Source organism: Tursiops truncatus, chromosome 7, assembly GCF_011762595.2.
Source record: "Tursiops truncatus isolate mTurTru1 chromosome 7, mTurTru1.mat.Y, whole genome shotgun sequence".
Lineage (NCBI taxonomy): Eukaryota > Metazoa > Chordata > Mammalia > Artiodactyla > Delphinidae > Tursiops > Tursiops truncatus.
Genome location: NC_047040.1, coordinates 54,033,951 through 54,059,143, shown reverse-complemented (window position 1 = coordinate 54,059,143; position 25,193 = coordinate 54,033,951). Strand labels below are relative to the sequence as shown.

Here is a 25,193-nt window from a genome sequence, read left to right as displayed (position 1 = left end):
GATGCTGTAAGAGAGCTGATTCCTTACCCTTAATCCTAACTTAACCCTAATGGGAATAATCTACAGACACAGATATAGTTAAATTTCTTAATTTTAAGAGGAGACCTCTTTCAAGATTCTACTGTCTGTGATTGTCTGAATCATATGCAAAGCTTGTTTCTCTTATTCCCACATAGAAAATGATCTAAGTATCATTGTTCTCACTTAATCTACCCCCAGAATAGAAATGACTGCTTGTGTATTTACCAGATCCGTAAGGAACCTGATATACTGGATCCGGCCTGGAAAGAGTCTCTTTGTTGCACACATGGTACAGAACAGGTTATTTCCAGCAAGAACGCTGTGGCCTCCGCATCAACGCCTTTGGAATTCATAGTTTACATTTAGGTTTTTGTCCCCCTCTTTCTTCAAACCTTGTGTGAAGGTCAAATAGAGGTTTTACGAGTGGACTGGAATAAACAAGGATACAGGCACAAGGATAATAGTCTCTCCCTCTGGGTTCTAGCTCTTCTTGACCATTTTACATGGCACCACTCAGTTCTCAAGCAGACGAGGAGGAGATGAATCAGCTCTTTTGGCCCTGGCTTGGGAAAGAGTAAGGAGTTGCTTAGGTTTTGTGTTCTAAGATGCTAGTAAATATCTTTCCTTTTTCCCTTGTGAAGCACAGGATCCCAAGCAGGTTGCACCACATGACACAGAGATGATACCAAGACTTGGCACATTTGATTCCTTTAAAAACATCTATGAGATTAATATGTTTAGCAGGAACCATGAATCATGCAGCATAATTCTTATATCATGCTGTTTCACAAAGATGTTTAATAAGTAATATTGTTTACTTCCTGACTAATTTGAAGAGAATCAACATTAAAAGAAAGAAAACAAAACCCACTGTAGAACCCTGAACATTTCCTTTCACGAATCCCAAGGCTGGAGAATGAGTTTGCTCAGAACCTTTATAATTACCAAGGATGCAAAACTTAACTCAGCTTCTAATTAGAGCACTGAACTCCACTATCTGCAGAGATTCAATTTTCCTCTGGGTTTAGTTTTTTAAAAGACCCAGAGCTTCAGTGTCTTTTCCTAAACATTACCTGAGATAACTTCTGGTGGCTCCCAGTTTGGCAAGCTGATTCCTAATTCAGGTCCTGTCCAAGATTTCAAATGCCATGAAGACGGGGGCAACAGGGTGATGTAATTTTCAGCTCCTCATACTTGCTGCCTCCTACTACTGCTCTGGCTTATTCCTTGCCTCTTCAAAGTTGTTGCATCTGGTCCCCAGAACTCCCTCCGTGTTACAAGTGTTACAAGGTCGATCGGTGATGTTACTGAGAGGTGTTTAAAATCACAAGTACCTAAAGCAGGGTTTTACCTCACAATTTGAAAAGCTAAAAAAAACACTGGACAAGAAGGCGTTTGGGATTGAAAGTGGAATGTATCTGAAGCCTTTGATTAACAAGGAATCAGAGGAACTTTTATATTGACCATTTCTTACTTTTTCTGAGATGAGTCCGTCTTAGAGATATATAAACTAGACCCATAAGTAGAACTTTAGCCAGCTAGTCACTTTATAATTTCTGGTTTTCTTTTACATAAATTGACCCAAATGGTTTTAGGATGATCTTGGGAATATTAACATGGAATATGTCCATTTGCAATGTGCAAAGCACTTTTTTTTCATTTATTCAACAAACGTTTATTGAAATCTATGGAGCAGGTATGAAAATGAACAAAAGCACTGAGGTCATGTTAGAGTGGCGAGTGCAGTATTAAATGCATATATAATGACAAATGATGGCTAGCACGTAGGAGTGCTTGGCTGTTCTATGCACTAGTCATGTATTAACTCATTTAGATAAAGCAAGGACTCTGTGAGGTACATATAATTGTTATTTCTATCTTACAGATTAGAAAGCCAGATGCACAGGAAAGTTAAGTAACTGCCCAAGGTCACAGAGCTAATAAACGTCTGAGACCAGATTCACACCTAGGCAGCCTGGCTCCAAAATCCATTATATTATGTTACAAAAGTGTCATCCTAGCAAATGTTTCTATATATTCACTTAATACTCCACAATTCCATTTATTTATTTACACTCCAATTCTCCCCTGCAAGATTGTGTACATTTATCACTGATTTTAAGAACTTTCATTACTTTCATTACTGAATGTTCCCTGAAGTAGAATTGTTAGACCATTTTATTTATTTTTATTTTTTTTCCGGTTGGGTGATACAGTTGATTGAAAGGCAAACTCACTTTCTCCAGGAGTTCACTTACACGGAGCTAGCTCCTTAAGAATATCTCTTCCCCATGACAAACCAAGGCAATCAAACCATACCCCAAAGCAGAAACCCAACAGAATAAGGCTATCGGCATTGTCAGATAACACTCAGAAGCAGGAAAAAAAATTATAAAGCTATATGATGACTGTCTCTTCAGCACTGCATTTGGCCACATACTTGTTTATTAAATATTTTTTTTCTTTTTAAACTAGCTAAAGAAAATACTCTCGAGCAGGGTTAGTTCTTAAAGCAACAAACAGAAAAAAATACGTATGTGTATATAGTAAAATCAAAGAAGGACAGCACGTCAGAGCTGGCGAGGACCTTGAGCCAGCTCAAGGCCAGTGGCAGATGACGTCCTCATCAACGTCACCTGCCACTCCGAGCGCAGGACTCTCAAGGTCACCCCATCAAGGTGTTAGACCATTTTAGAAAAGAGTAAACTCAGGCTCAAAATGTAAATTGATTCGTCACATAGCCAATCATTTATTCATTCATTCAACAAAATGTTTTGAACACTCGGTGTCATAAAGATGATTAAGACAATCTCTCTCTAAGGACCACAGAGAAATACTATGGGACTAATAAGAAATAAGCAATGAATGCTGCCTGAAGACCTCTCAGAGGAGGTGATACGGGTGATGACAAGTCTCTTTCTACATCACTACCCTCCTTCTCAGATATGACATGGAGAATGAACTTGAAATTTGTGTTCCTGTGTATTAAAGTAATTAATCTCTTCTCTTTCAAAATGATCTAATCCCAACTACCTTGGATCAATATAATCTCTTATGAACAATATAATGTAGTTAGTTGGCCTTGAAACTCCACAGTTTCTAATATTCCACTGCTTTAACTCAATAATTCAAATAATAATTGAGCATCTACTACCTGGAAGGCACTGTTCTAGGTGTTCTGGGGAACACAAAGTAAAATTGACATGTTACTTACCCTGAAGGAATTTTAATTTAGCAAAGGGAAGTAAATCTACCCAGAAATATCTGTAATACAAGGAAGAATATACTTACTGCCAATGGAGGGAGCAACAGACTGAAATTATGCATAGAAGGGAAACAAATTAATACATTCATACCTTAGAATTCAGTTGATAGCTTTATTGTGAAAGATACTCATGAGTGAGTGACAACAAAACTGTTTGTCTTGATGATAAGACTATTAAATGTAGACTGAGTTGTGGGCTTTCACGAGAAATGTAAGATGTTAAAGGTATTCCTTGATTTTGATATTTTTTCTATTTTAGATAGATATTTAATAATTGTATGTTAATAGTTTAGCCATCTTTATCAAATGTTTACTGTGGTTTAAATAGCCTGTCCCTCGAAGTGAGAGTGTGGCATCGACATATATACATTACCAAATGTAAAACAGATAGCTAGTGGGAAGCAGCTGCATAGCACAGGGAGATCAGCTTGGTGCTTTGTGATCACCTAGAGGGGCAGGATAGGGAGGGTGGGAGGGAGATGCAAGAGGGAGGAAATATGGGGATATATGTACACATATAGCTGATTCACTTTGTTATACAGCTGAAACTAACACAACATTGTAAAGCAATTATACTCCAAAAAAGATGTTAATAAATAAATAGCCTGTCCTTGAGCTCGAAAACCATGAGTTTTAAAACCATCCTCAGAGGGATCACAGAAGCAGATTAAATTAAGATATCATCTGCGTCTACAGGAGGAGGTTTGCCTCTTGATGATTTTTGCAAGACCTTAAGATCTCTGCATATTTAAGGACAGGTTTAGCATAAGATAGAAACTTCCTAGCATGCTATTCAAGACCGTTCCTGACCCCTTGCCTCTTCTACCACTTTTTGCCTCTCATCACTCCCAGCTTATACCCTACACTCCTGGCAAAATAAATTACCTGAGGTTCCCCAAACAACATTGTACCATGTAGCCTTCCCCTAATTCCTTCTTGCCCAGTCTTCCAAATTTAGCTCACTGGTCCCTCCTCTAAGAGAAGCCTTGCTTGACACTTTCCCTGGGTAAGGTTAAGGATCTTTTCTGTGTTCCCTAATGCTCTAGGCTTACTCCATCATGGCTTTTCCCACAGCACACAACACTTCTGTTTCCTTGTCTCTCCTCTAAACAAGGTTGATGGGGTCTTAAAGGCAAGGATTGTATCTTTCACTGCTTTAGCTCAAGTACCCATATGACGCATGACAACATACTAGCTGAAGGCAAAGGTGGAAGAAGGGAGGGAATAAAAGCAAGTTGCTTTTCTAAGAGAAACGGAAGTTGTTCTGGAAGTGAGAAATTGGAGACAGGCTGCTTAAGAGTTATGAAACTGAAAGTAATTATACTTTCCTTGATGTCTAGTGACAATTAGCTTAATTTCTTGAATTCATTTCTGTCACTTCAAATTCCTTCTGGATAATATTTTTTGGATCTTCTACTTGGACAGGTTTCTTCTTTCAATCTGTAGTACAACTGGTCCATTTTAGTTAATTGTTTCTCACATCTTGGCTAAAATGTATCTATTTTGAAAAAGGTAGAATAGTGTGTATATAAATTTTTAAAAATGTATCAAACTCAGTGCTTAATTATTTTGTTTTTGTCTGAAACAATAATGTTGCTGTAGGCATTACTGTTTTGTAACCCTGTAAATATCTTAAAAAAGCAACATCATCTTTTTAAAAGACATCAACTTTTCAGCAGTGATGGCAGAAGCAGTAGAAGCCATAACAATTATTATATTTCAAAGTGCTTCTGTTATGTTCCTCTGGCTGACCCAACTTTTGCTTCACCTGTGCTTTAAGGCTGATCACCCAAGAACCAGACCATGTAGTTTTGACCTCGGTCTCCCCTGCTTGCTTTCCCCAATGGAATCATATGGCTGGGAATGGAAAGCATGGGAATGAAACTTTGTGACCCATCAGTCATGTTTTACAGCTTAAGGTTCAATCATCGTTGTCATACAAATACAGGCTCATACTGTTCTTCTCTTGAAATATATATATATATTTATCTCTGATTCAAACCACATTCCCTAAACAATGATAAATAGATTTTGGGTGATCAATACATATTAACCACAGCTTCATTTTTGTGAACATGCTAGAAATATAATAAATGAGATCATCTATAATCATGAAAGATGAAAATTTGAGGGGATCAAGACGAGTTACGATAACAGGTGCTATGTTCACATTTCATGCATGTCCTCATAACTCTTAGCAACATCTGGTAACCAGAGAAACTCTTCTCCAATCAGCTATCATCCAGTGTTGACAATCAACCCGTACTTGTATTTGTCGCTAAGTGATTTAGCAAATAGGTTCACGGAACGCAGCAGATAACTCTAAAATGAAAAGGGAATATATCGGGTTCTTTGAGTTACATGGCTCAATCTCCACTTGAATCTGGTTTATGAAAAGCATCAGCAGCATTCAGTAAAGTTTCAGGAAACAAAATTAATACAGATAAATCTGTTGCTTTTCTATACACTAATAATGAACTATCAGAAAGAGAAAGCAAGAAAACAATCTCATTTAAAATCACATCAAAAAGAATAAAATACCTAGGAATAAACTTAACCAAGGAGGTGAAAGACCTATACTCTGAAAACTACGAAACACTGATAAAGGAAATTGAAGATGCTACAAAGAAATTGAAAGACATTCCATTTTCTTGGATTGGAGGAATTAATATTATTAAAATGTCTATACTACCCAAGGCAATCTACAGATTTAATGTAATCAATATGACATTCTTCACAGAACTAGAACAAATAATCCTAAAATTTATACGAAACCACAAAAGACCCTGAATTGCCAAAGAAATCTTGAGAAAAAAGAACAAAGCTGGAAATATCATGCTCCCTGATTCGGACTACATGTTACAAAGCTGCGTAATCAAAACAGCATGATACTAGCACAAAAACAGATACATAGATCAATGGAACAGAATAGAGAGCCCAGAAATAAACCCACACACCGATGGTCAATTAATCTACAACAATGGAGACAAGAATATACAGTGGATAAAAGACAGTCTCTTTAATAAGTGGTGCTGGGAAAACTAAACAGCTGCATGCAAAAGAATGAGATTAGAACATTTCCTCACACCATATACAAAAATAAAATCAAAATGGATTAAAGACCTAAATGTATGACCTGAAATCATAAAACTCCTGGAAGAGAACATAGGCAGAACACTCTTTGACATAAATCATAGCAATAATGTTTTGGATCTGTCTCCAAAGGCAAAGGAAACAAAAGCAAAAAAAAAAAAAAAACAACCAAATTGGGACCTAATTAAACTTAAAAACTTTTACACAGAAAAGGAAACCATCAACAATAGAAAAAGGCAACTTACTGAATTTGGAAACGATATGATCGATATGAGATTCACATCCAAAATACATAAACAGCTGATATAATTCAATATCAAAATAATCTGATAATAAATGGGCAGAAGACCTGAATATACATTTTTCCAAAGAAGACATACAGATGGCCAACAGGCACATGAAAAGATGCTCAACATCCCTAATCATCAGAGAAATGCAAATCAAAACTACAATGAGATATCACCTCACACCTGTTCAAATGGCCATCATCAAAAAGGCCACAAATAACAAAAGTTGGTGAGGATGTGGAGAAAAGGGAACTCCTGTGCACTGTTTGTGGGAATGTAAACTGGTGCAGCCACTATGGAAAACAGTATGGAGGGTTCCTCAAAAAACTAAAAATAGAAGATGGCAGAAGAGTAAGACGCGGAGATCACCTGCCTCCCCACAGATACATCAGAAATACATCTATACGTGGAACAGCTCCTACAGAACACCTACTGAACGCTGGCAGAAGACCTCAGACCTCCCAAAAGGCAAGAAACTCCCCCATGTACCTGGGTAGGGCAAAAGAAAAAAAGAATAAACAGAGACAAAAGAATAGGGATGGGACCTGCACCAGTGGGAGGGAGCTGTGAAGGAGGAAAGGTTTCCACACACTAGGAAGCCCCTTCGCGGGCGGAGACTGCGGGTAGCGTAGGGGGAAAGCTTCGGAGCCGTGGAGGAGAGCACAGCAACAGGGGTGCGGACGGAAAAGCAGAGAGACTCCCACACAGAGGATCAGGGCCGACCGGCACTCACCAGCCCGAGAGGCTTGTCTGCTCCCCCACCGGGGTGGGCGGGGCTGGGAGCTGAGGCTCGGGCTTTGGTCGGAGCGCAGAGAGAGGACTGGGGTTGGCGGCGTGAACACAGCCTGCAGGGGGTTAGTGCACCACGGCTAGCCGGGACGGAGTCCGGGGAAAAGTCTGGACCTGCCGAAGAGGCAAGAGAGTTTTTCTTCCCTCTTTGTTTCCTGGTGCGCGAGGAGAGGGGATTAAGACCGCTGCTTAAAGGAGCTCCAGAGACGGATGCGAGAGCCGCGGGTAACAGCGTGGACCCCAGAGACGGGCATGAGACGCTAAGGCTGCTGCTGCCGCCACCAAGAAGCCTGTGTGCAAGCACAGGTCACTATCCACACCCCACTTCCGGGGAGCCTGTGCAGCCAGCCACTGCCAGGGTCCCGGGATCCAGGGACAACTTCCCCGGGAGAACGCACGGCGCGCCTCAGGCTGGTACAACGTCATAACCGGCTTCTGTCACCGCAGGCCCACCCCGCACTCCATGACCCTCCCTCCCGCCCCTGCCTGAGTGAGCCAGAGCCCCCGAATCAGCGGCTCCTTTAACCCCGTCCTGTCTGAGCGAAGAACAGACGCCCTCCGGTGACCTACATGCAGAGGTGGGGCCAAATCCAAAGCTGAACCCCGGAAGCTGTGCAAACAAAGAAGAGAAAGAGAAATCTCTCCCAGCAGCCTCAGGAGCAGCGGATTAAATCTCCACAATGAATTTGATATACCCTGCATCTGTGAAATACATGAATAGACAAGGAATCACCCAAATTGAGGAGGTGGACTTTGAGAGCAAGATTTATGATTTCTTCCCCTTTTCCTCTTTTTGTGAGTGTGTATGTGTATGCTTCTGTGTGAGATTTTGTCTGTATAGCTTTGCTTTCACCATTTGTCCTAGGGTTCTATCCATCCGTTTTTTTGTTTTTTTACTTAAAAAAATTTTTTTTCTTAATAATTATTTTATTTTAATAACTTTATTTTCTCTTTATTTTATTTCATCCTCTTTCTACTTTTTCTCCCTTTTATTCTGAGCCGTGTGGATGAAAGGCTCTTGGTGCTGCAGCCAGGAGTCAGTGCTGTGCCTCTGAGGTGGGAGAGCCAACTTCAGGACACTGGTCCACAAGAGACCTCCCAGCTCCACGTAATATCAAACGGCAAAAATCTCCCAGAGATCTCCATCTCAACACCAACACCCAGCTTCACTCAACGACCAGCAAGCTACAGTGTTAGACACCCTATGCCAAACAAAGAGCAAGACAGGAACACAACCCCACCCATTAGCAGAGAGGCTGCCTAAAATCATAGTAAGTCCACAGACACCCCAAAACACACCACCAGACGTGGACCTGCCCACCAGAAAGACAAGATCCAGCCTCATCCACCAGAACACAGGCACTAGTCCCCTCCACCAGGAAGCCTACACAACCCACTGAACCAACTTTAGACACTGGGGACACACACCAAAAACAATGGGAACTACGAACCTGCAGCCTGCAAAAAGGAGACCCCAAACACAGTAAGATAAACAAAATGAGAAGACAGAAAAACACATAGCAGATGAAGGAGCAAGATAAAAACCCACCAGACCTAACAAATGAAGAGGAGATAGGCAGTCCACCTGAAAAAGAATTCAGAATAATGATAGTAAAGATGATCCAAAATCTTGGAAATAGAATAGAGAAAATACAAGAAACATTTAACAAGGACCTAGAAGAACTAAAGATGAAACAAGCAATGATGAACAACACAATAAATGAAACAAAAAATACTCTAGAAGGGATCAATACCAGAATAACTGAGGCAAAAGAACAGATAAGTAACCTGGAAGATAAAATAGTGGAAATAGCTACTGCAGAGCAGAATAAAGAAAAAAGAATGAAAAGAACTGAGGACAGTCTCAGAGACCTCTGGGACAACATTAAATGCACCAACATTTGAATTATAGGGGTTCCAGAAGAAGAAGAGAAAAAGAAAGGGACTGAGAAAATATTTGAAGAGATTATAGTTGAAAACTCCCCTAATATGGGAAAGGAAATAGTTAATCAAGTCCAGGAAGCACAGAGAGTCCCATACAGGATAAATCCAAGGAGAAACACGCCAAGACACATATTAATCAAACTGTCAGAAATTAAATACAAAGAAAACATATTAAAAGCAGCAAGGGAAAAACAACAAATAACACACAAGGGAATCCCCATAAGGTTAACAGCTGATCTTTCAGCAGAAACTCTGCAAGCCAGAAGGGGGTGGCAGGACATATTGAAAGTGTTGAAGGAGAAAAACCTGCAACCAAGATTACTCTACCCAGCAAGGATCTCATTCAGATTTGATGGAGAAATTAAAACCTTTACAGACAAGCAAAAGCTGAGAGAGTTCAGCACCACCAAACCAGCTTTAAAAGAAAAGCTAAAGGATCTTCTCTAGGCAAGAAACACAAGAGAAGGAAAAGACCTACAATAACAAACCCAAAACAATCAAGAAAATGGGAATAGGAACATACATATCGATAATTACCTTAAAAGTAAATGGATTAAATGCTCCCACCAAAAGACACAGACTGGCTGAATGGATACAAAAACAAGACCCATATATATGCTGTCTCCAAGAGATCCACTTCAGACCTAGAGACACATACAGACTGAAAGTGAGGGGATGGAAAATGATATTCCATGCAAATGGAAACCAAAAGAAAGCTGGAGTAGCAATTCTCATATCAGACAAAATAGACTTTAAAATAAAGACTATTAGAAGAGACAAAGAAGGACACTGCATAATGATCAAGGGATCGATCCAAGAAGAAGATATAACAATTGTAAATATTTATGCACCTAACATAGGAGCACCTCAATACATAAGGCAAATACTAACAGCCATAAAAGGGAAAATCTAAAGTAACACATTCATAGTAGGGGACTTTAACACCCCACTTTCACCAATGGACAGATCATCCAAAATGAAAATAAATAAGGAAACACAAGCTTTAAATGATACAATAAACAAGATGGACTTAATTGATATTTATAGGACATTCCATCCAAAAACAACAGAATACACATTTTTCTCAAGTGCTCATGGAACATTCTCCAGCACAGATCATATCTTGGGTCACAAATCAAGCCTTGGTAAATTTAAGAAAACTGAAATTGTATCAAGTATCTTTTCCAACCACTATGCTATGAGACTAGATACAAATTACAGGAAAATATCTGTAAAAAATACCAACACATGGAGGCTAAACAATACACTACTTAATAACGAAGTGATCACTGAAGAAATCAAAGAGGAAATCAAAAAATACCTAGAAACAAATGACAATGAAAACACAACGACCCAAAACCTATGGGATGCAGCAAAAGCAGTTCTAAGAGGGAAGTTTATAGCAATACAATACTACCTTAAGAAACAGGAAACATCTCAAATAAAGAACTTAAACTTGCACCTAAAGCAATTAGAGAAAGAAGAATAAAAAAACCCCAAAGTTAGCAGAAGGAAAGAAATCATAAAGATCAGATCAAAAATAAATGAAAAAGAAATGAGGGAAACAATAGCAAAGATCAATAAAACTAAAAGCTGGTTCTTTGAGAAGATAAACAAAATTAATAAACCATTAGCCAGACTCATCAAGAAAAAAAGGGAGAAGACTCAAATCGATAGAATTAGAAATGAAAAAGGAGAAGTAACAACTGACACTGCAGAAATACAAAAGATCACGAGAGATTTCTACAAGCAACTCTATGCCAATAAAATGGACAACCTGGAAGAAATGGAGAAATTCTTAGAAATGCACAACCTGCCAAGATTGAATCAGGAAGAAATAGAAAATATGAACAGTCCAATCACAAGCACTGAAATTGAAACTGTGATTAAAAATCTTCCAACAAACAAAAGCCCAGGACCAGATGGCTTCACAGGCAAATTCTATCAAACATATAGAGAAGAGCTAACACCTATCCTTCTAAAACTCTTCCAAAATATAGCAGAGGGAGGAACACTCCAAAACTCATTCTATGAGGCCACCATCACCCTGATACCAAAACCAGACAAGGATGTCACAAAGAAAGGCCAATGTCACTGATGAACATACATGCAAAAATCCTCAACAAAATACTAGCAAACAGAATCCAACAGCACATTAAAAGAATCATGCACCATTATCAAGTGGGGTTTATTCCAGGAATGCAACGATTCTTCAATATACGCAAATCAATCAATGGGATACACCATATTAACAAATTGAAGGAGAAAAACCATATGGTCATCTCAGTAGATGCAGAGAAAGCTTTTGACAGAATTCAACACCCATTTATGATAAAAACCCTCCAAAAAGTAGGCATAGAGGGAAGTTACCTGAACATAATAAAGGCCATATATGACAAACCCACAGCCAACATCGTCCTCAATGTTGAAAAACTGAAACCATTTCCACTAAGATCAGGAACAAGACAGGGTTGCCCACTCTCACCACTCTTATTCAACATAGTTTTGGCAGTTTTAGCCATAGCAATCAGAGAGGAAACGGAAATAAAAGGAATCCAAATCGGAAAAGAAGACATAAAGCTGTCACTGTTTGCAGATGACATGATGCTCTACATAGAGAATCCTAAAAATGCTACCAGAAAACTACTAGAGCTAATCAATGAATTTGGTAAAGTAGCAGGATACAAAATTAATGCACAGAAATCTCTGGCATTCCTATACACTAATGATGAAAAATCTGAAAGTGAAATCAAGAAAACACTCCCATTTACCATTGCAACAAAAAGAATAAAATATCTAGGAATAAACCTACTTAAGGAGATAAAAGACTTGTATGCAGAAAATTATAAGACACTAATGAAAGAAATTAAGGATGATACAAATAGATGGAGAGATATACCATATTCTTGGATTGGAAGAATCAACATTGTGAAAATGGCTCTACTACCCAAAGCAATCTACAGATTCAATGCAATCCCTATCAAACTACCACTGGCATTTTTCACAGAACTAGAACAAAAAATTTCACAATTTGTATGGAAACACAAAAGACCCTGAATAGCCAAAGCAATCTTGAGAATGAAAAACGGAGCTGGAGGAATCAGGCTCCCTGAGTTCAGACTATACTATAAAGCTACAGTAATCAAGACAGTATGGTACTGGCACAAAAACAGAAAGATAGATCAATGGAACAGGATAGAAAGCTCAGAGATAAACCCACGCACATATGGTCAACTTATCTTTGATAAAGGAGGCAGGAATGTACAGTGGAGAAAGGACAGCCTCTTTAATAAGTGGTGCTGGGAAAACTGGACAGGTACATGTAAAAGTATGAGATTAGATCACTCCCTAACACCATACACAAAAATAAGCTCAAAATGGATTAAAGACCTAAATGTAAGGTCAGAAACTATCAAACTCTTAGAGGAAAATATAGGCAGAACACTCTATGACATAAATCACAGCAAGATCCTTTTTGACCCACCTTCTAGAGAAATGGAAATAAAAGCAAAAATAAACAAATGGGATGTAATGAAACTTCAGACCTTTTGCACAGCAAAGGAAACCATAAACACGACCAAAAGACAACCCTCAGAATGGGAGAAAATATTTGTAAACGAAGCAACTGACAAAGGATTAATTTCCAAAATTTACAAGCAGCTCATGCAGCTCAATAACAAAAAAACAAATAACCCAATCCAAAAATGGGCAGAAGATCTAAATAGACATTTCTCCAAAGAAGATATACAGACTGCCAACAAACACATGAAAGAATGCTCAACATCATTAACCATAGGGAAATGCAAATCAGAACTACAATGAGATATCATCTCACACCAGTCAGAATGGCCATCATCAAGAAGTATAGAAACGATAAATGTTGGATAGGGTGTGGAGAAAAGGGAACACTCTTGCACTGCTGGTGGGAATGTGAATTGGTACAGCCACTATGGAGAACAGTATGGAGGTTCCTTAAAAAACTACAAATACAACTACCATATGACCCAGCAATCCCACTCCTGGGCATATACCCTGAGAAAACCATAATTCAAAACGAGTCATGTACCAAAATGTTCATTGCAGTTCTATTTACAATAGCCCAGAGATGGAAACAACCTAAGTGTCCATCATTGGATGAATGGATAAAGAAGATGTGGCACATATACAATGGAATATTACTCAGCCATAAAAAGAAACGAAATTGAGCTATTTGTAATGAGGTGGATAGACCTAGAGTCTGTCATACAGAGTGAAGTAAGTTAGAAAGAGAAAGACAAATACCGTATGCTAACACATATATATGGAATTGAAGAAAAAAAATTGTCATGAAGAACCTAGGGTTTAGACAGGAATAAAGACACAGACCTACTAGAGAATGGACTTGAGGATATGGGGAAGGGGAAGGGTAAGCTCTGACAAAGTGAGAGAGTGGCTTGGACATATATACACTATCAAACGTAAAACAGCTAGCTAGTGGGAAGCAGCCGCATAGCACAGGGAGATCAGCTCAGTGCTTTGTGACCACGTAGAGGGGTGGGATAGGGAGGGTGGGAGGGAGGGAGATGCAAGAGGGAAGAGATATGGGAACATATGTATATGTATAACTGATTCACTTTGTTATAAAGTAGAAACTAACACACCATTTTAAAGCAATTATACTCCAATAAAGATGTAAAAAAAATAGTAAAAAACTAAAAATAGAACTACTGCATGATCCAGCTATCCCACTCCTGGGTATATATCCAAAGAAAATAAAACAGTGTTTTGAAAAAATTCACACACCCTAATGTTCATAGCAGCATTATTTACAATATCCAAGATATGGAAGCAACTTAAGTGTCCATCAACAGATGAATGGATCAAGAAGATGTGGTATGTATATATAATGGAATACTACTCAGCCATAAAAAGAATGAAAGTCTGCCATTTTCATCAATGTAGATGGATGCAGAGAGTACTATACTTAGTGAAATAAGTCAGAGATAGAAAGACAAATACTGTATGCTATCACTTATATGTGGAATCTAAAATGTTAAGCAAAGGAATGTATATAACAAAACAGAAGCAGACTCACAGATACAGAGGAAAAAACCAATGGTTACCAGTGGGGAGATGGAGGGGGACCGGCAAGACAGGAATATGAAATTAAGAGATACAAACTACTATGTATAAAACAGATAAGCAACAAGGATATATTGTACAGCACAGGCAAATATAGCCATTGTTTTGTAATAACTTTAAATGTAGTATAGTCTTCAAAAACGCTGAATCACTATGTTGTACACCTGAAAATAATATAATGTTGTAAATCACCTATACTTCAATTTAAAAAAAAGACAAGAAAAGCATCAGTAGCAACACTACTCCTGAGGTCCTATGTGCTAACATCGCCACCTATTGCTCATTCCAGGTACAAACGGTCACACCTCAAGCCAAAGACTAGACATTCTCTAGGTAAGAAACAGACTCTTGAGCTTTGGGTAATCATTAACCCCTAGCAGGATTAAAAGGTAATCAATTTCACTCCTGAAACTACAAAGTAAAGGCAGTGGGCACTCTTGCCAATGTGGACAATTAGGTGATAATTATGTTTTACTGAATTTCACATATTGGAATTACATTGGCTTATCGATTTTTTTGTATGTTTTATTCTCTGCTATATCTCTAGCATTTAGAACAGTCCCTGACACATAGTAGTTGCTCAATAAATATTTATTAAATAAATGAATCCGTAAAGAAAAAGGGTAATTATTCTCATAAATTTGCCACACTACTTATTTAGCAACTTCAATTTAAAAACTTATTGTGACTTTTTTCTAGTAAATAACAATATCCCTAGATATTGATAGGATTGGTAGAGAGAGAGGGACAGGTGACAATAAAAGGAAAGAAGGGAAAAAGAGGAGGGTTTCCAGATGATTGCAACAGAAAATACCAGAAACATACGATAAAAATCTGGATGAAAAAGAAATAAATATGATACGGAAGACATACTAACAGTAGTCCATTCTGCAGATGAGATTATGACATTCATTTCTTTTTATTTTAACCAAATTTTAAAAAGTTAAAGGTTATCTTAAAACTCATATGTTTTGCATTTTACTGAGCAAAAACACTCAAGCTGTTACATTCACTAATTCATATATTACCCATGGCACTAACATTTTTTCACACTGGCATTTGACACAGAAATTGAAGAATATTGACCTAGCTTTAACAAATTTGGAACAAGACGTTGTTTGCTAAAAAATGATTCCATTTATCAAGAGTGAAATTGGTTTTCGAGGTACGTTTCTTTTTTTAAAGCCCTGACGCTCTCTTTTTTTTCACAGTGCTAACATCCTTATTTGCATGTGTGGGGCGAGTCTCCACTGCTCCTACCCATCTTACTGGTGTGTCAAGAATGCCTGGGGAACTGGGACTTGGGGAACTGATGTGACATTTGACACTCTGGTTACCTCTTTTGCTGGCTGGAAAGTTGGGTGAAAAGTCTCAGACACCTCACAGCTGTTGGCAGCATGGCTTCATCAAGGATGTAGACGATCACAATCAGAAAAACCCAGCGCCCTCAAGGCACAATAAAGTGAATTCTCAAAAGGAAAGTTCAGTGCTTTGGAGATAAATTGAAGATGTAAACTGAAAATACTCCTTCACTAGTGAAAACAAAACTTTCAGACTAGAAAAAAATATTTTAAGGGATTTTGAATTTATATTAATACCTTAAATCCAGTGCTTTATTTTAACTAGGATTATTTATGAGTGTTATGCCCAGAATGGGGTAAAATGGTAACTTTATAAAATTTGGAGATTCTACAATATAAATCAAAAAGAAAAATGCCATTTACAAGCCTTGAGAAGAATTTCCTTCTTTAATTTAAACGGATTTATTTACTATATTATTTCATCATTTATTGCTTCTTAATAATATGGTAAATAACTCATTTCAAGAGTCATGATTTAAACATCTACTTTCCAAACTCCAGCTTCCATTTTTGCTGAGGTAAAAGTATATATCATCTTTCAAACTGAATTCTTAGATTTGGAGTTGGAAATTATTTCCCTGATGCTTTGACAAGGGAAAATAAATTCTAAACCTTTCTAAGTACTACTTGGTTACAAAGAATTCTATAGTATGGATGTCCCAACTGAACTAATTATAATTTGAATGCCATGGGCATTCAAATGATGAAACGGGAACTAGAAGTCAAGTGTTTGGGGTTAAGAAACAGGATTTGTTAGGATTTGACCTTAATTATCATATAAGCTTTAAAAAGTAACCACTCCGTTCTTCAATTTTTAAAAAATTACTATTGCAAGAGATATCATTCCTCCTCCTTCAAGGCCCAAGAATAATGTAAAAAGAAAAATTTCCCTGGCAAGCTACCAGATAATGACAGCAGAGGAAGCAAGAGTGAGGGAGTGAGAATGAGACAGAGAAAAATTCTCCATTTTGCAGGACTATAATGTATAGGGCTTATGCTGGAAGCATTTTATCATAGCAACATGTTCTATAACTGTTTTCCTTAGAAACAGCATTAACTAACTGGGATGACCCACTCATTTTGTAGAATGAGAGTGTAATGTAAGTTTAAACATCTTTTATTCAGGGCTTCCCTGGTGGTGCAGTGGTTGAGAGTCCGCCTGACGATGCAGGGGACACGGGTTTGTGCCCTGGTCCGGGAGGATCCCACATGCCGCGGAGCGGCTGGTGAGCCATGGCCGCTGAGCCTGTGCGTCCGGAGCCTGTGCTCCGCAATGGGAGAGGCCACAACAGTGAGAGGCCCGCGTACCGCAAAAAAAAAAAAAAAAAATCTCTTATTCAAAATTAGGACTATTGAAGAGAAATTTAACCAGCACTTACCATTTACTTAGCTCAACAGATCCAGAAACTATGTGTTTCTTCTCTTAAAACAAAGAAATCCCAAACAATAATAATTTGAACAAATATTTCTTTGACATGTGTTTTTTTCCTACCATAATTCTACCACCTCTATTTTGGAACTTTACTATTCAAGTTTTCCAAGTTTCCCATTAGTAAAAAATTCAAAATTAAGTAACAATTTTGATACCTACCAGGACACTGTATTCAGATTGCTGATGTTGTTACTTCAAATCACAATATACCTACCCTCTGTGGGTTCCCATTCATTTTCTGTCACATTACCGAGTTTTACATCAGTGAAATTTAAGGTATTAATTCCAATAAGGCAGTTTGAAGGTGTATGTTCAATTGGGAAAGGCAGAAATTTTTTCAAACATTACCGCCATCCTCAGATACCTAAGTGATGTGAACACATGAACAGTACCACGCAGTAAGAGCCACCTGCTACAATCAATCTTAAATGAAAATAGAGCACTTCTCCCACTCAAGAAGGCCTGGAAACAGTCCAAATCAAGATCTCCCTTTGGCTGATTTAAAGTGTGTGGGGAGAGATAAATTAGGAGTTTGGGATTAACATATACCCCCTACTATATATAAAACAGATAACCAACAAGGACCTACTGTATAGCACAGGTAATTATATTCAGTATTTTTTAATAACCTATAAGGGAAAATAATCTGAAAAAAAAGATATATATGTATGTATAACTGAATCACTCTGCTGTACACCTGAAACTAACACAACATTGTAAATCAACTATACTCCAATTTAAAAAAAAAGGCAAACCAAGGCAGGGCAGTCAACCAGAGCCTTATGGTTCATGTGCCAAAAGCCTGCAATACTTATGTATCTTCACCTAATAAATGAAAGAGGATTTTTAAAAAGAGAAAGATTTTTTTGGTAAAAGTTTCAAGGTTTTTTTTGGGTTAACCTTGATATATTTTATGATAATTCCATTCCTCCAGGAGAAACACTACCATGTTGGCACAAATGTCCACCTCAAACAGAACAATGAGAGCTCTAAGATAAAAGTCTCCTGTTTTTTTTTTTTTTTTTTTCCAGTGACCTTTTACATGTCAAAGCACAGAATCTCTTAGTTTTGAGTACAAAATAATGGCCAGAGTAGGAATATATTTTAAAAGCTCCTTTTTGCTGCCATCAATTTTGAAACTCTAAGTGGAGTCGAGATTTCTGTGACGTGTTCCAGCCTGTTGAAGTCATGGGTCTCTTACTGGTTTGCCCTGATGACCTAAAATTACCAGCTTCACCTCACACTGACCTTGTTCGCGCTGTTAAAAAAATCATTTGCCTTTTTTAACCAGGTTTTCCTTTCCACCATGAGCCGACCAAATTCCTCTTGAAGCCAATTCAGTTTCTGGTTAGACAGCTGTAGGTGTTCTTTCTCCACATACTCCTTGGAGAGCAGAATCCCCAGTGCCTCACTCTTCAGCTTCTCCACTGCGGAATTCCATTCCTACAAGAGATCACTCTTCAGTTTATTTTACACATCCTCCCCTCTGGAATCTCTGGTAAGACTCAGAAGACATTTACATGTGTTGAATGTATCAGCAACCTGTCATTATTTTCAAATCATAAAGGAGTCAATGCTACATTCCAGGTTTGAGTAACAAGACGTACGTAAAAAAAAAGAAAGGGACACAGAAAAGAGGTTAAAAAGGGAGAGGGGATGATAGTAGAAAGGGGCAGGTCAACTGGGATGTGTCTGGTTGCCCTGAATTCAGGTCACTTGCCATTTCCCTTAACAATACCTGAAAATATACCCAAAATATGGTCATCAGTGTCTTTCAATCTCTATCTCATTTTTACCTATTTTTATTCATTTAAGTATAAAAACATTTCTCTCCCACAATTTATTCTCACTGGCAATGTGGGCAAATATGCACAAGAAAGGAAGGGAAATCTCATACTATATGGTTGTTTGTGCATCTGCCTACACTTAGAACTGAAATTAAGACCTGTTACTCTGCACAAAGTTAATAGCTGTTATTGTGCAGTATTCTCTCCATCCTGACCCCAGTTTCACCTCTCCATGTTTCACTATTAACGATTTGTAAACATTTCAACAAAGGAAAAGAGGTAGGTTTTTACTTTCTATTGCATGAGGGTGAAAAACAGTAAATAGAGAAGAAAGAAAATAATAAGAGTTGAAGTAAATCAAACATATTAACATTCAATTTATTTGAAGGGAAATTCAAATTTCTTGCAAAAGAACTGAAGACAGATCTAGTTTCATAAAATAATGCTTATCTCTAACATAGGAGTCTTGTTAGCAAATTTTCTGGTACCCATCTTAGCTGAGACTGAGCAGTGAGCATATGCTGTTTGTTAAAGCATCAGAAATTTATCACCAAATTTAAAAAATCACAGTCTGACTCCATCCTGGCTTGCTCCCCACTGCAAAGTGTCCTATTATTAAGTTACATTTGTTACATTATATTGTATAAAATAATACAATTTTAGTGCAATTTACCGCTATCATTTCCATTCATTTATTTCACAAGACAACTAAATACTGTGTACCTGGGACCATGCTGGGATAGATGTCTTGGGGAATATAAAGAAAGAATAAAATATAGTTCTTTTCTTTAACAATACATAAACTGCTATTTTATATAATTTTATATATACTGCATTATGAAGTGTATTAAATACATGCTGTTTCTACAAACACACAAATACACGTACATACACACAAAATGGTAGCATTTCAAATCACAGTTGGTAGACGCTGAAAATAGAAATTGTACATATTATTTTATGGACTTCATAGAATCTGTTCTAGTAATCGTGTAAGAGAAAAATATTTTCATCAATGGATGCAAGAATAAGTATGGTAGATTAAGGCATTGGCATTTTTTTGAGCACCAATTACGAGCTTATGTTTTGTAAGTAAAACCCTCACAAACTTAGGTTAGATGTTATTATTTTCCTAGTATTGACACAGGCTCAGAGGAGTATGTTATCCAAGGTTACATATCCAATACGTGGCAGAACTAGGACTATTCACAGGTTTGTATACAATGCTACATTCCAGGGAACTGAGGGTAGAGAGACTCCAGAATCTCCAAATTTCTCAGTGAGTGCAAAAGCAATACTCTTAGGCATGAAGATGGGCTACGTGAGTTCTCAAGATCCTTCATTTCTTAAAGAGCTATTTGTCCCCATTTAAGGACTGCTAATATGTGCCATGACATTATTTCGTAAAGCACTGTAAATATCCCTCCCACTTAAAAACCACTACTTTAACCTTATCGGGAAAAAGCAAATATTTCTAAAGCAGTTAGCGTAATTTCTGGCATACATTAATAGGCACTCACTAAATATTAGTCCCACTTTTCTTCCCGTCAGTTTTATCATGGTTCATTAGTGCCCCAAAATTTGTTCATTATTTATGGGAATTCCTGTTTCCCAGTTCTAAAATAACAATAGTGGAAGCCTTCTCCAAATGTACTGGTCAGTGTTATGTATTGATCAATAATATGAGATAAGCAAAATAAAGCAGGTTTCTTTACTGCAGTACTTCTTAGAATTTTTACTATGTTAACATGCACTGAGACTCCTAGAGGAAAACATGGTGTGAAACGTTTTGGACAAACTCCTTTGACCAAGAAACCATTTGTTTGCTAATCATCTCAGGGGACCAATGCTCCGGCTGGAACAATGCTGAGAAACACTACAGTTGTGGCTAAAAGGAGCTGAACCAGCTACAGGTTCATTTGCTTTCACAAGTCTTTGTTTCTTTTTTTGTTTTGTCCCAATCCCTCCAGCTACCCAGTTAGTCCGTTTCCTGTCTTTTGGATCCATTCTCTATTTTCTGTCTGTTAAGATCTGTGGGGCATTAATCCTCAATGAACTCAAGTAAGAAATGCTCAATATGTGAAGACATAGAGTAAAGCAGGTAATTCTTTCAAAAAATTGGCATTGACCAGAATCTTCTGTGCTTGTTAGAGGAAGAACACTTAAATATGGAGAAACTAGGGGAGGCCCAGAGAGCTGGGGGAAGGAAAGTGGAGAGGAGGTTAGGATATGGAGAGATAGGTTACAGCCATTACGTGCTCATTCTGGACAAAACTAAACTCTACGGTGTTGGTATCTTAACTGTCTGCAAGAGCGTAAGGGTTGATTCTTCTTCCCGTATGCTAGCACTGTGCTAAATGCTTTACATATAGTATCTCACTTAATCTTCACCACACCCCTACAAGGTAGGAACTATTATTATCCTCAATTTACAGATGGGGTAACTGAGGCTCAGAAGGGTTAAGAACTTGCCCAAGGTCTCAACACTAGTAGGTGGAAGAGCCAGAACTCAAATTCAGGTAGTTTGACTCTAGAACCTGCTTTCTCAACCAGTATCCTGGCCTCAGCTCTGCAGAGAGGTGATAAACAGTGCTTTTTACACCACAGAAAGATTAAACACATTAACTTAGAATTACAGACGTGAAACTTCCATAAGGTCTGGATAAGACCTGGAACTGATAAAAGTCCTTATATGACCCTGGGATTTTCTGATTTGAAATTAGAAGCCTTATTATTTCTAAATAAACACAATGCCTTACATATATAACTGAGAATTTACAGTCAAACTCAAGCTATATTTTGCAACTGGACCAAAATAATAAAGTTCTTCTCTATGAATAAGAAGAGAAATACTTGTTCTCTAACAGAGTTCATAAATCTGCCTTTAGTATAAATTTTGCAAACAATATTAAAGAGAGACTTCTGGAGTAGAGCCAAGTCTTTGAAAACCCACTGTAACCTTGTGCTTCATAATGTGTTATATAAAGTGGACTGTGACCTTCCAAGGAAACTGTAAAGGACCATTTTGTGCCTCCTATCTTTTCTTATTCTCTATCCCCAGTCTTTTTAATTACATTTTCAAATGAACTCTGTAGGCAGTAGATGAAGCTAGGTCTACTCAATATTTCTATGCAATCTTCTCAGAAAATTGGTTCTGTTTTCTTTGGGCAATCTATAGGCAGTTTCTGATGCGCTTCCATACCGTTCTGATGACATATTTCCCCAGCCATTTTTCTTTGGGGATGCTTCGCCTATTTTATTTTTGAGACAAAACTTTCCAGAGTCATCTGAATCCAGCATGCTGTTTAAAAAACTTAGTTTTCCCTGTTGTCCAGGCTGGAGGAGCCCAACAGAGAAAATCTTGTTCCTTTTTCTCTAAGCCATTGCTGTCTGCCTGCTAAGTATTCAACCTCTGACTCGGTTTCAGTCACTTTGCAATAAAATATTTCCAGTACTTGTCCCCACCAGCAGAAAGCCAAAGACTGCCATTTCCTTGGCTTTTCAGTTTGACAGATGGACCTGTGTATCTCTGAGACAATAAAGACGTGTGGCACTGTGTGTTCCTGGGCTCAGGGTGTGTCCACAGGTCACTCCATTACTTTCCTTCTTCACTCACAGTAGTAACCCTTTTAAACTGTACCTTTCAGTATTCCATTTGCTGAGGAAATGGAGCTTCTCTTGCATCCCTTGATTTTAAGGGTACTTTTAAGAGGATTAGCACTGATAGACAAGAAGGCGAAAACCGTTTCTTCTCCCCCCCACTTTTTTTTTAACAGTCCCAGGTTAGCTTTTCAAATAAAATTATGGATTGGTATAAAAATTATCCAGCCATTCAATTTAAAAAATAAAAAAATATTAGCTACTCCAATGGAAAAGAAACAGAATACTCCCAATATGTTTAGTAAGCCTTTATTCACTTCCCTGATGAAGTGGATGGGGTGTGTTTAAATGACCCAGTACCACGTGGTAAATTATTTTCCTTATAAATTTGACTTCAGAATATAATTTTTAAGTGGGAGAAGATGGACAAGAAACAATAGGGAACATATTTATAAACTGCTAAGAAACTATCAGTTGTGGAGATGACTGGCCCAAATCACATGGGGCAGAAGCATGTGTCTGGCTCATGTGTAGGACATGGCCGCTTTGGAGGACATCTCATTAGATATAGCTCATTTCTCGTTCAGTCTTTTAAGTCTACAGTCCCATTTGGTTCAGCACCGAGGAGAATTAACTCACTGACAGCAAATCATAGAATTTTACATGACTGCATTAACAGATGGGACAAACAAAAATAAACCTGGCGATTTTAATCAGAGAATATTTGAAAGTCTACTTTGAGCAGAAAATTTTTGAGAAGAAATGTTTACGCTTTTGGAGAGTGGCAGTGAGCCCTTGACAAGCTGAAAGTCTCTGATCATGCCGAGCTGGATGGCCAGCTGGGCCACAGTTACTTCTTGTGCTCCTTTCCCAGGCATTTCTCGCCGACATACATAAAAGCAAGGGTCATCTCACTCTTGGATGAGTACCGAGTTCAGTGTCCACAGGCCATCTGAACTCTGCCCTCACTGTGGTGCATTTCAGCAGAGACACAGACAGACTGCAAACAGGGAAGAACTGTGATTTTGTGTATCACCTAGAGATGAAAGAATTGTGGTGTTTCGCTTCCCGGCCATAAGGAAGAAATCATAGCTACTGAATCAAGGAGAGCCTGTGGGCAAGAGCAGAGAAATGGAAATACACTTTTTACTCCAAACTTAGTAAGTGGCCTCCCGCAGGGCATTTTGCTTTCCTGAGCCTTACTTCTCTGCAGTGCAGAAAGAGTCACCACCATTTCATATGCTTCGGCTTCTCTAGTGAATCAGATGTAAATTCAACGGTGGATTGGCTGTGCTTCAAATTCCTGGATTTCAGGCCCTACTAAAATTTGGGTTTTTAGCTATATTTTCCATAATTACCCTACTGGATTTGGGACCGACAGTTTACAGCAGAAACGACAGATGTCACCAAAGCAATCTTTGAATAATAGTTGCTGCTTTCTTTCTTCTCAGTCCATTCAAATATTCCAAAAGATGCAGGAAAAAACATGGCTTGGAAGCTTCTTGTTTCCTTTATTCTGTTCAGTGCTTGGCCACCAAGTGGAGCCTGTGGTTCAGGCACACAGAGCAGGGTGCTTGTTGCTAATACTGAAGCAAAAGGATGTGTGGCAGAATAAATTTTTTAAATCAAATAAAATCATAACAAATTACACTCATAAGCAAGTCTTCAAAATAACGTTTGGAGCAGAAATACATTTATTTCTTCCTCCTTGGTTCAACATAGTTTTTGGATAAAAATTTAATTACACAGGAAGTCGGGAAGAAATTGTCCCAAGATTTGTGTTTTCTGAGAATCACTATTTTTTCTTTAGTGTCTTGCCCTTGTTTTTCTTAGATTTTTGTTCCTCTTAATCACATTTTCTTCAAGTTGATTAAGTAAGGAGTAGAGCCAGATTGGGGGCTATTGATGTTTCCAATTTTTAAATCAAAATTAATAAAGTCTAGCTGGCCAAATTATTTTCATCTAACACAATTTGCCTACAATCAGTGTGCCACTGGCTGACTAGGTGATTGCAGTTTATATTAATGTCATCAAAAGATTTACTTTTTAATTTTCTAGAGAATCTGTTGGAGATATCTTCAGGATCTCAACATGTAATTCAACCATGGGGAGAATTACTAGGTTTTGATGTTCACTTCTTATGAAGATTTCCCTAAGTCAAGCAGATTAAGTTGGGAAGGGGGTATCTGTATATCTTACCCATAAGGAACATCAGATATAGATTAGAACAATGACTTTTAGTTGTTATGTACAAGATCAATGTAAGAAAACCAATAACATTCCTAGATAGCAACAATAGCCAATTATCTTTTCTAATAAAGATCCCATTTATAAGAGCAATAAACATTATGAGGCAGTCATTTGTTTAACTATGTATTTGGCAGGTCTAGTCTATGCCAAGCATTCTTCTAAATACACCATCTAGGCCAGTGAATTTAGCTCCAGTGTTAGTGATGGTGGTGGTGCACCATGTATTTTATTTTGTTTATAACC

At 37.9% G+C, this 25,193-nt stretch overlaps 1 protein-coding gene across 8 annotated transcripts in view; it reads right to left on the bottom strand.

Moving 5' to 3' along the window:
* The window catches only part of CCDC141 (coiled-coil domain containing 141), a 217,586-nt gene that overhangs the window by 89,938 nt on the left and 102,455 nt on the right, over positions 1-25,193 (bottom strand). For all 8 annotated transcript variants that reach the window (XM_073807529.1, XM_073807525.1, XM_073807527.1 and 5 more), the window contains exon 8: positions 18,562-18,756. In XM_073807529.1, the coding sequence (XP_073663630.1) occupies positions 18,562-18,756 (195 nt within the window). The remainder of the gene's footprint in view (positions 1-18,561; positions 18,757-25,193) is intronic.